We start from the raw sequence: 12,711 nt of genomic DNA, 5'->3' as shown, positions 1-12,711 counted from the left end.
AGACTATCATTCAGTTCCAGTTAACTGATGAGTTGAAGTTCAGAGGGTCACAGTTCTCGGTGCCATTGATACCACTACAGCCGCTCACGCTGGAGTTCAGAGCCACCACTTTGTAGGTGGGACTTCCTGAAGTAGCCAAATATAAACATATATATATACATATATATATATGTTTTATATATATATATATATATATATATATATGCACACACATATACACATGTGTATATATAAATACACATATACATATATATATATCTATCTATATATGTGTGTGTGTGTAAATAATAGTGACATGACCCTCCTGGGCAGGAGGGTACAACAACTCGGTGGAGGGTGAAGGTAACTATGGACCCTGTGGTAAGTGGAGCGCTACGTGCAGGGAACAGCTAAGATACTATCTTTTATAAGAATTTTTAGCATTGGTGCTTTAGCATAACATCAAGTATCTAGTCATTAAGTGTTCCTTAAAGCAAGTCAGCTTGAACCTCACCTTAGACTAAGTACCTCATTATCCATAGCTGTGAAATATTGCTACTACAGCAATATTAGTCATCACAGGGTGATGTGTTATTTTCTTAATCACTTATTTTTGTTCATACACTTCTTTTATTCTCTAGAATGTGAGGCCCTTGAATACTAAAATACACATATTATTTTATTTTTAGCTATTTTATTTTATTATTAATAAATTACTAGTCTTATTATTTTTTGTTATAAATTTTTTCTTTTTATTTCATTATTATTTCAGTTGATGCAACAATAAATTTCACAAATATGGGCTAAATTAAGCATTCCTATCTTAAATCTGCTAGAAACTACAAATACATAGATAAACTCACAACTCCAGTAACAATAAAAAATTATAAGTTTTATTATCACCTCAACCTGTGCGCTTCCTTCCCAGAGTAAAGAGAATACAGCAGAATAGGAACCATTGAGATGATCCACCACTTGCCCTGCAACACCAGCACCAAGGGTGGGGTTGTGCAGCCGGGCAAGTAAGACGTCTCCTCCATACTTCTTTGGACGGCCCATCAAGTCATATATTTTGATCAGGGCCTCCAGTTTATCCCCTATTTGCCACTGTCCCTCTCTCTTCCTGGGGAGAATGGTGAAGGTGCTGTGGGCTGGATCACTGCTGCTGTTCATAAAAAGAGGTGATGGTAAAGATGGGGTTTCAGGCCAAGCAATGGACTCTAGCAGAAGTTGTTCTTCAAGAGTCTCCTCAGGGGACAGTGGTTTTAACTTGCAGAAGTTGTGATGTATGTCAACAGGTTGAGTTACAATGGCAGCTGTTGGGTAGGGGATGATGTAGGTGGTGTTTATTTTCTTCTGAAACTGGAAAAGGGAGATAGCATGGCAGTTATATAAATGCTTCAAAAAAAAGAAGTATGTCTTTACTTTTAAACACAATATAATCAATGATTCCTCTTGACGTGACATTTCCTGCTTTCACTATTTTACTTGCAATGTATAATGCATGTCAGCTGAATTTCCCAGAGGAACCACCCGAGGGATTAATAAAGTTTTATCTAATCTAATCTAGCTCTTTATTCAATAGTCATTGAATCATTAAATTATTACTTGTAATATATTGTAATGGAAATTTCTTTTACGCTTATATATTGATTACATGTTCTGACAATAGTATATATATAGGAATTAGTTGTATATTAAGGATAGCATAATATGTTTTTTCTACTTTATTCCACCCAGATTTTTTTATGTGTGTATATGCATATGCCTATATATGCATATAGATTTACTTGTATGCATGTACGTACATACATGCGTACATACATGCATACATGTACGTGTGTGTGTATGAGCTCTCGTCCATCCGGGTGGTCTGGGTGAAAACTATTTTTGATTGTATGGTAGAGAAACGTGGAATAGTATAATAGGTCAAAAAAATTAAATTTAAAAAGGGGGGGAGGGGGAAAAAAGAGAGTGGTTTTCCTGAAAATGGTTTCCTCAGCGTGAACCGGTTAAAAAGGTGGACGAGCAGTTGGGGGAGGAAGAAAAAGAGATATTTGTAACCAACGTGACATCATGAGATTTAAGAGAAACAAAACAATAAACAAAATGACTAGCCATAACGATCATGGGGCCGTCTGTTTTATGAAATATTTTCAACATTTTCACCATTATTGCTTTTTTACTAATCATAAAAGTACCATGTGTATAGTTGCATCACTTTGACATTTCAGAAAACACAAATGGAAAAAGTTATTAGTAAGTAAGTAAATTTATTTATATAGCACATTTCACAGATAAAAATCACAAAGTGCTTCACAATAAGATCAGACATACAAGTTAAAATTAATTAAAAGCCCGTTTGTATAAAAATGTCTTCAGCTGCTTTTTAAAGGAGTCAGTAGAGTCTAGACAGCGTAACGACAACGGCAGGGAGTTCCACAGCCTAGGTGCCAGTGCCTGAAAAGCCCGATCCCCACGTGTTTTAAACCTAGTACGTGGGACCACCAGTAGCCTCTGACCTGAAGACCTAAGTGCTCGGGATGAAGCATGAGGTTTCAACAGGTCAGAGATATACTGGGGAGCTTCACCGTGCAGAGCTCTAAAAGTTACAACTAAAATTTTAAAATGAACCCTAAAATTTACTGGCAACCAATGAAGAGAAGCCAAAACTGGAGTAATGTGAGACCTCTTGTTTGTACCAGTTAAAAGTCTTGCCGCTGCATTCTGTACAGACTGAAGGCGATCCAGAGCTGATTTGTTGAGACACGTAAAAAGACCGTTACAATAATCCAAACAAGAAGAGATAAAAGCATGAATAATCATCTCAAGTTCTGCCTTTGACACCAGTAGTCTGAGTTTAGAAATGTTTCTTAAATGATAAAAACAGTTCCAGACAAGTTGTTTAGAGTGTTTCTCAAGAGACATTGAACTGTCAAATATAACACCTAAGTTTCTGAGACTCAACTGAAATGAAGGGTCTAAAAAACTGATATGCTGCTGAATTTCTGAGAGCATGTGATCAGGTGCAATAATCAAGGTTTCTGTTTTATCTGCATTTAACTAGAGGATATTGTCATTTAACCATTGTTTGATTTCTGACAGACAATTATTTAAACAAGACAATTTATAAAACTCAGAAGCTTTGAAAGAACAGTATAACTGAATGTCATCAGCATAGAGATGATAAGAAATATTATTGTAATGTTTGATAATTTGGCCTAGAGGGAGTATATACAGCAAAAAGACAATAGGACCTAAAACAGATCCTTGAGGTACCCCAGAAGGCAGAACTGACGTTTCAGACAACACATGATTAATACAGACAGTAAAGGATCTCTCAGACAGATACGACATAAACTATTTTAAAACAACACCAGTAATCCCGAACAAGTCCTTCAGCCTATTTATCATGATGCTGTGATCAACAGTATCAAAAGCAGAGCTGAGATCCAACAGAACCAGAACGGTGTACTCTCCAGAGTCTGCTGCCATCAAAATGTCACTAGATACTTTAAGCAAAGCGGTTTCAGTGGAGTGCAATTTGCGGAGACCAGACTGGAAAATGTCCAGAACATTGTTCTTCTCCAAAAAGTTGTTAAGTTGTTCTGCAACTGTTTTTTCTAAGATCTTTGACACCAATGGTAATTTTGATATTGGCCTGTAACTGCTTGGAAGAGATGCATCCAAATTTGGTTTCTTTAATATTGGTTCAACAATAGCTTGTTTAAAATAGCTGGGAACTGAGCCAGTATGAAGAGAAGTATTAATTATTTCCAGAATACAGGGGCCAATAGAGTCAAACACACTAATGAAAAATGATGGAGGAAGTACATCAAGGTGGCTTGAAGTCAGTTTCATCTGACCAAGCAGAGCACTGATGTCCTGTAAGGTAACAGGAGTAAAAGAGGACCAGGTGTCAGAGGTAACCAAGGTGTCAGTGTGATACTGGGAGGATGATGGAGAAATATTAGACCTGATGGCAGCGACCTTATTAACAAAATAGTTTAAAAAGTCATTACAATCAGATTTAGTATAGACTGGTACACGAGGAACATCAGGACAGACAATGTTCTTAATTGTATCAAACAATACTCTGGGATTTTTCTTTTTTGAAGCTATTAGATTAGCAAAATATTCAGTTCTGGCATTTTTTATCATGTCATTAAGTAAGAAAATTGATTCCTTGAGATGTACCCTATGGACCTCAAGCTTGGAAGCCTTCCATAAACGTTCTAATTTGCGACAATATCTCCTAAAATTTCGAATATTTTCATTTATCCAAGGACAGAAATTTGAAGAATGGACAACAGTTAGTTTCAGAGGTGCCACCGTATCTAAAATAGATTTACATTGATTGTTAAAACACAAAATAAGTGAATCCATATCATTTTGAGCCATGCGAGGGTCAAACATGGCAGAGAACCTTCCAGCAGCATCCTGGTTTATAATCCGCCTTTGGATCATCAATTTAGGAGGTGAAGGATCCACGTAAAATGACAAATTAAAAAATATGCAGCTATGGTCACTCACATGGACATCCTCCACACATACATCATGTATATTTAAACCCAGGGAGAAAACAAGGTCCAGCGTGTGGCCCTTTGTATGTGTGGGGCCAGAAACATGCTGCTTAAAGTTAAAAGACTCAGTGATAGTGATGAGCTCAGCAGCAGTGTTACTGCAAGCGTCATCAATATGAAGGTTGAAGTCTCCCAATATTACAACCTTCTCCAATTTAATGATCGATGTCAGAAGGTCGTTAAATTCAGTTAGAAAGACCCCAGCAGGTCCGGGAGGTCGATAGATTAAAATACAGTAAAAGGTTTTCAGAGAACCGACCTTCATCATCTGTGACTCAAATGAAGAAAAGAAGTCCGAGGTCATCAGCTTGCATGTGAGTCTGTCCTGGTAAACAACAGCGAGTCCTCCACTACGTCCTGACAGACGCGGAGTTCCAATGACAGAACAGCCAGACGGGCAGATTTCATTCAAGTGGACATAATCCTTATTTTGCTGCCACGTCTCAGTCAGACACATAAAATCTAGAGACTCTTTAATAAAAAGATCATTTAGAATAAATGATTTGTTCGTTATAGAGCGAACGTTAAGCAGGGCGAACCGAATTGATGACGGTTTATCTGCGAAATCTACAGCTGACTGCAGCGGTGGTTGAATTAGACACCTGTGCACATCTGTGGACCTGCCGGGCAGGGCGGCGACTCCAGAGCTGGGAAAAACCTTGATCGATGAGCAGACGTAGCTGTCACCAGCAAAACGGAAAATGGATGACGGACACAGAGTGAGCAAACTGCTTTCGAGCCATGGGGCTCGGGTCCCAGGCGGCGGCGGCGGCGGCGTAACATCCCCAGCAAACGACAGGAGAGGAACTGGTCGCAGGCACCGAGAGTCACCCCACAGCCAAGCAGCTAGCCCCCGTTACCTTCTCCGTTTCACCTGGATGCCGGCCCTCGTTCCCCTTTTTCGTCTCTTGAGGGTGGAAATGTCGCGCGTTGTGCACAGTAGTATTATTTGTTGAAATTATCCCGGAAGACTACAGGGAGTGCAGAATTATTAGGCAAGTTGTATTTTTGAGGAATAATTTTATTATTGAACAACAACCATGTTCTCAATGAGCCCAAAAAACTCATTAATATCAAAGCTGAATGTTTTTGGAAGTATGTCTTGATGCATTCTCAATCATCCAGGAAAGTAAATCTCCAAAAGTTGAATCTGTTCATCTGGACGTAGCGTTTTGTGGGAGAAACGTTTCGTCACTCATCCAAGTGACTTCTTCAGTCTCCAAGTGACTGAAGAAGTCACTTGGATCTTCACCCCAACCGGTCACAGCAGATGGCCCCGCCCCTCCCTGAGCCTGGTTCTGCCGGAGGTTTCTTCCTGTTAAAAGGGAGTTTTTCCTTCCCACTGTCGCCAAAGTGCTTGCTCATAGGGGGTCATATGATATGATTGTTGGGGTTTTCTCTGTATTTATTATTGTGCGATCTATTGTACAATATAAAGCGCCTTGAGGCGACTTTTGTTGTGATTTGGCGCTATATAAATAAAATTGAATTGAATTGAATTCAATATAGCCACCTTTCTTTGCAAGGACACTCAAAAGCCTGCCATCCATGGATTCTGTCAGTGTTTTGATCTGTTCACCATCAACATTGCGTGTTGACAAGTGTTAACAAGCCTGCTGCGAATGCAAGAGCAGTTACAAGAGAAGTTAACAGACCAGGAGTGCCACTCGAGGAGAGAGAATGTGAGAATATACGGAATACCTGAGGGAGCAGAAGGAAACGCAAAACCAATGGTAGCGTTTATCGAGAAAGTCCTCAAAGAAAATTTGGGAATCCCTGCCTCAACGGAGATGCACATTGAAAGAGGGCACCGGACCCTGGGTCCGCAGCCTCCACCAGACGTGAAGCCCAGATCTATCCTTGTTAGATTCCAGAGTTTTAAAATGAAGGAAGAGGTGATCCGTCTGGCATGGCAGAAAAAAGGTTTCACTATGGATAATCACCTAATTAGCATCGACCATGACTACGCTTCAGCAATTCTGAAAAAGCATAAGGAATACGCTGAAGCCAGGCGTGCAGTGAAGGAAAACAAGATACGTTTCCAAACCCTGTATCCAGCTCGTTTGAGAGTACATTACGAAGATGGAAAGATAACGTATGACACGGTGGAAGAGGCAACAGCGGACATGGCGAGCCGGGGACTGCCGGTAAAAGTGATTGAAAAACCAGTGTCACTTTGGGAGAGGATTCAGCGAGGAGCATGGCAGCCTGTGCGAACAAGGCAAACTTCGGAGGTGGCGAAGCCACGCAGCTTCAAAGACAAACTGCAAGCGTTCAGACGTTCATCACCGGACAATACAGGTTAAACTTAATCCTAACTACAACAAATGGACTTTAGAAGTGATAACTGACGGTTAAGACAAGATAAAGAGCCACACTTAACATAAATGTGTTAAGTAATTTGATCGAAGTAAAGGGACAAAAGGGGAGAGGACCATCATGACTGTTGCCACAGTAGAGGGCCCTGCAACTCATTTTAGGTTGGAGACTTTCCCTCGGACTTGCTACAGGTCAGAAAGAGGACCGTGTGGGTGGAAGTCAGAAGAGGGAGAACTGTTAAGTGTTCACAACTTTATTTATTTATTTTTATTTAGTTATTTTTATTATTTTTGGTGGCAATTTTTGTTTTACTGTGTTTACGAGGCAGCAGCTTATATGAAGTGGGGGAGAAAGGGGGGAATTGTAAGGTATGAATGCAGGGAGAACCAATTGAATTAATATCCTTTAATGTAAATGGAGTTCTAAATCCGGTTAAAAGAAGTAAGATTTTGTCTAAATTAAAAAGGGAAAAGGCACAGGTGGCTTTCCTCCAGGAGACCCACCTGAGTCAATCAGAACATGATAAATTGAGAAGACAAGGTTTTAAAAACGCATTTTCGTCTTCATACAAGGGAAGACATAGGAGAGGAGTTGCTATACTTATTTCAAATACAATTAATTATGAACATATATCAGAACTACAGGATGGGGAGGGAAGGTTTGAAAAAATTATGGGTAAAATTGAAGGTCAGGAAATGACGTTTATAAATGTGTATATTCCTCCGGGAAGTAACTGGACAATATATAAACAAATATTTGATTTAATGGTGAATTCACAAGGTCTGGTAATCTGTGGAGGTGATTTCAATATTAGATTGAACCCTAAACTAGATGTGTCTGGAGCATCTATTAGCTCAAATGCTCTTACAAAAAAATGTAATCAATTGATGGAGGAATTGGGGATAATTGATGTTTGGAGAGAGTTACATCCTAAAACCAGGAACTATACCCACTACTCCTGTCCCCATAGGACTTATTCTAGAATAGACTACTCTAGTACAATCATTACTGAACATAAAGAAGTAAAGGAATGTAAAATTAAAACGATAGATCTTTCAGATCATAGCCCCATTTCATTGTCTTTGAGTTTAGAGAAGAAAGCAAGGAAGGCGCTGTGGAAATTGAATTCAACTATATTAAACGATCCTATACTAAAACAAAAGTTAAGAGAAGAAATAAAAGATTTTCTTCAACTAAATGATATGGAGGAAGTGTTGCAAATCATATTATGGGACACCCTAAAGGCCTAAAAGCAGTAATGAGAGGAAAAATAATTTCAATGACCTCCCATCTGAAAAAGATAAGCTGCAAAAATTAGTCAACCTTCAGGCAAAGTTAAAACAACTACAATGGGAAGATGGATACAAAGGTAATTCTGAGATTAAAAAAAAGAAATAAAAAAAAAAATACAGGTCGAAATCCATGAAATTTATACGCAGGAAACTCAAAAGAAAATTATTTTTTTAAAGCAGAAATATTATGAGATAGGAAGCAAATCCTCTAAAGTCTTAGCCTATAAACTGCGTAAACAGAGACTGGAAAACACAATTCTTAAAATAAAAAACCCACAAAGATAATTGAAAATCAATTAGAGAAAATTCAAGAGAGCTTTGAGTTGTTCTATAAAGAACTGTATACCCAACCACAAACAACGGATGAAATAATAATTGATAATTTTTTGAACAAATTAAAACTACCAACTTTAACGAATCTCCAAAATGAAAGTTTACTCCAATCAATAACAACCAAAGAACTTCACCTGCCAATATCTAAATTAAAAGTAGGCAAGACTCCGGGTTCGGATGGGTATGGGATGCAGAGTGGTACAAAAACCTTAACGAGGACTTGCTTCCTATTCTATTGAAAACATTCAACTGGATTATGCAAAAGGGTAAATTACCCCCTTCGTGGAAGGAAGCCGTTATCTCCATCATTCCCAAAGAGGGTAAAGATAGGACAGAATGTAGCAGTTATCGACTGATTAGTGTATTAAGTTTGGACTATAAACTATTCACAGCAATTTTGGCATGGTGATTAGAAAAAAATTTTACCTGACATAATAGACCTGGATCAGTGTGGTTTCATCCAACAAAGGCAAACAGTGGACAATATAAGGCGTTCCCTACATGCTATGGAACAAATAAACAGAGATGGGGTCCAGGCAGTGTTGGTGGGACTGGACGCTGAGAAAGCCTTTGATTCAGTCAGATGGCTTTTTCTTTATAGGGTACTGAAGACTTTTGGTTTCCACAATAAATCCATCTTAATAATACAATCCTTTTACGATAAACCAAGGGCTCGCGTGAAAGTCAATGGAGATTTATCTGATTCACTTATTCTAGAAAGAGGGACCAGGCAGGGTTGTCCAGTCTCACCACTTTTATTTGCACTTTATATTGAGCCTCTTGGTCAGTTTATAAGAAACAATACCAAAATTAAAGGTATTGTAGTTGCTGGTGAAGAACAAAAATGTCACAATCTGAAAGCAGGGACTCAAGCGCAGAACAGGTTGACGTCTCAGAGCACCGTTTATTTACACACCAGTGGGATAATATATACAGTGACGGGGAAAAATCCAGGGTTGCAAGGGATTAGGGGAAGGCTCTCTCTCTCACGCTCGCTCACGTCCTCACATCCAACTCACACACGTTCGTACAGCTGGGAGGTCACAGGTCCGGGAAGGTAAACTGGAACAAGAAAGGGAAAAATCACTCACAAGTCACGAAGGTAGGGCGTAAAGGTACAAGACCACGGGAGCTGGGAAGAGAGACTAACGTCAGTAGCACAATCATCCAGCGATGAGAAGATCTGTGGCCCAGCCTCAAATAGTAGTTGGGAAATCAGCTGATCGCCAACAGGTGTGTGAGCCAAGGGCGGGAGCCAGCAGTGAGCTCCACCCAGGCAGAGAGGTAGGGGAGAGAGAGAGAGAAAGCAAAAACACAAGTGTAGCCTTGTGAGGCCGGCTGGGCAGGCACGGGGACCATGACACTACCCCACCCTCAACGGGAGCCTCCCGGCTACCCACCAGGCTTACCTGGATGCCTGCGATGGAAGTCCCGAAGCATATTCTTATCTAGAATAGCCGCCCGAGGCACCCAGGAAAGTTCCTCTAGCCCGTAGCCCTCCCAGTCCACCAGGTACTGAAAACCCCTGCCCCGGCGCCGGGAGTCCATGATGCGGGTGATGTTGTAAACCAGCTGACCATCCACGAGCCGGGAGGGGCGGCGGGGCCCTGGTGGGAGGGAACAGCGGGCTGGAGAGCACCGGCTTGACCTGGGACACATGGAAAACATTGTGAATTCGCATGTTGCATGGTAGTTTGAGGCGAACGGACACAGGGTTGACAACGGAGTCTATGGGAAAGGGACCAATGAACTGAGGTGACAGCTTCTTAGACTCGGCCCGCAACGGCACAAAACGGGTAGACAGCCATACCTGTTGACCGACAGAGTATTCAGGGGCCGGTGTCCGGTGACGGTCAGCGAGGGCTTTGTTGCGCTCCTTAGTGCGGAGTAGAGCGGCCCGAGTAGCACGCCAGGCACGGTGGCACCTGCGGAGGTGAGCCTGTAAAGAGGGGACAGAGTGCTCACCTTCGACAGCTGGGAGTAGAGGTGGTTGGTAGCCCAGGGATGCCTCAAAGGGTGACTTACCCGTGGCGGTGGAGGTGTGGCTGTTGTGGGCGTATTCGATCCACGGTAGCTGTTCACTCCAGGTTGATTGATTGTGGGAGGCAACACAGCGGACGGCAGCTTCCAACTCCTGGTTAGCCCGTTCGGATTGTCCGTTGCTCTGGGGGTGGAAACCGGAAGAGAGGCTGACCTTGGCTCCCAGTGCGGTGCAGAACTCCTTCCAAACTCGGGAAGTGAACTGTGGTCCTCTGTCCGAGACGATGTCCTCGGGGATCCCGTGGAGCCTGAATACATGTGAGGTGAGGAGCCGAGCCATCTCCAGAGCAGTGGGGAGTTTAGGAAGGGCGATAAAGTGTGCGGCCTTAGAGAAACGGTCAATGATGGTTAGTATAGCTGTGTTACCTGCCGAGGGAGGCAGTCCAGTGACCAAATCCAGAGCGATGTGTGACCATGGTCGGCCTGGCGTAGGGAGAGGTAGAAGACGGCCCGACGGAGGTTGGTTCGACAGCTTGTTCTGGGCGCAGGTCAGACAGGCGGACACAAACTCCCTGGCGTCCTTTGCCATGGCGGGCCACCAGAAGTAGTGTCGAAGGAAAGACAGGGTGCGGAGGACCCCGGGGTGACATGAGAAATGGGCAGTGTGAGCCCACTGGAGTACCTGGGAGCGGACAGCCGAAGGGACGAAGAGGCGGCCAGTCGGACCGGTCCCAGGATCCGGTTCAGTCTCTTGTGCCTCCTGAATGAGGGATTCAGTCTCCCAGGAAACGGCTCCAATAACACAGGCCGCCGGCAGAACGGGTTCGGGGTCCGACTCCTCCTCCGTGGTGGAAAATTGCAGGGACAGGGCGTCCGGCTTCACGTTGCGGGATCCTGGCCTGTAGGTGATGGTGAAATCAAAGCGAGCAAAGAACAACGCCCACCTGGCTTGCCAAGAATTGAGACGTCTGGCCGAACGAATGTACTCCAGGTTCTTGTGATCCGTCCAAACAATGAACGGGTGAGCAGCTCCCTTCAGCCAATGTCTCCATTCCTCCAGGGCGAGTTTTATGGCCAAGAGTTCCCGATCCCCGACGTTGTAATTGCTTTCTGCGGGCGAGAGACGGCGAGAGAAGAAAGCACACGGGTGAAGCTTACCATCCTCCTGTTGCGAGAGAACCGCCCCCACCCCGGAGTCGGAAGCGTCAACTTCCACCACGAACTGCCATGTGAGGTCCGGTTGCCGGATGATGGGTGCAGAGGAAAACCTCTCCTTGAGCTGGGTGAAGGCTCGCTGAGCGGCAGGATCCCACTGAAAAGGAACTTTCAGGAGAGAGTTTTGTCACGGCTCGGGGCAGCGGCCGTGTGAGGTGAGGAAGGAGGACTCAAATACAGCACTTATTAAGACGTGAGGGTGATTTATTAAGAATACTGAACATAAAGTGGGGATGGCAAAACAGAACCAAGGATGAACTAAACTGGGAGAAACTAAACCAAAGAGTAGCAAACCTGAAACACGAGAGGAGAACTGCAGGGACAGCACATAGAGGAGATACAGAGTAATGCAGAGTACACAGGGTAACACGGAGGATGAACACAGACGACGCGACGAGGAGCACAGGCAGACACGCAGTATAAATACACACACCAGGTAATTAGGAAATGGCAGACAGGCGGGGACACAGCTGGAACTAATGGACATAACGAGACACAAACCTACAAAGTAAAACAGGAAACACACAGACTGTTTTACACAACCAACTGGGGACACGAACAGAACACAGGTAGGGATGATAGAAACACACAACTCAAACCCTAAGAACAAATACAAAATCAGAATAAACTAGAAGAATGATAATAATAAACTTAAAGCGCTGGGTCACCGACCCAGGACCATGACAAGTTTAGTGAGAGGGAGAGCGATCTTACTAAAATCGCGAACGAATCTCCTGTAGAAATTGGCGAATCCCAGAAAACGTTCCAGTTGGCGGCGATTGGGAGGGACTGGCCATTCCACCACTGCACGTACCTTTCCGGGGTCGGTTCGTAGATTCCCCCTCTCGATGATATAGCCCAGGAAAGCTACTGCAGACGTGTGGAACTCACACTTCTCCCCCTTCACAAAAAGCCGGTTCTCCAAGAGGCGTTGCAGCACCTGTCTCACATGCACCTGATGCTCCGCGAGTGTCTTAGAAAAAACAAGAATATCATCCAAGTAAACAAAG

General features: G+C 43.0%; 1 protein-coding gene across 1 annotated transcript in view; it reads right to left on the bottom strand.

Annotated features, from left to right (window-relative positions):
* The window catches only part of LOC116312290 (NXPE family member 3-like), a 31,038-nt gene that overhangs the window by 15,217 nt on the left and 3,110 nt on the right, over positions 1-12,711 (bottom strand). Inside the window, exon 4 of the mRNA XM_039605366.1 lies at positions 883-1,341. Coding sequence (XP_039461300.1) covers positions 883-1,152 — 270 coding nt within the window. The 5' untranslated portion in view covers positions 1,153-1,341. The remainder of the gene's footprint in view (positions 1-882; positions 1,342-12,711) is intronic.

The sequence above is a fragment of the Oreochromis aureus genome, linkage group 3 (assembly GCF_013358895.1).
Source record: "Oreochromis aureus strain Israel breed Guangdong linkage group 3, ZZ_aureus, whole genome shotgun sequence".
Lineage (NCBI taxonomy): Eukaryota > Metazoa > Chordata > Actinopteri > Cichliformes > Cichlidae > Oreochromis > Oreochromis aureus.
The sequence above is the reverse complement of the archived record's forward strand: the minus strand, read 5'-3'. Positions and strand labels throughout refer to the sequence as shown.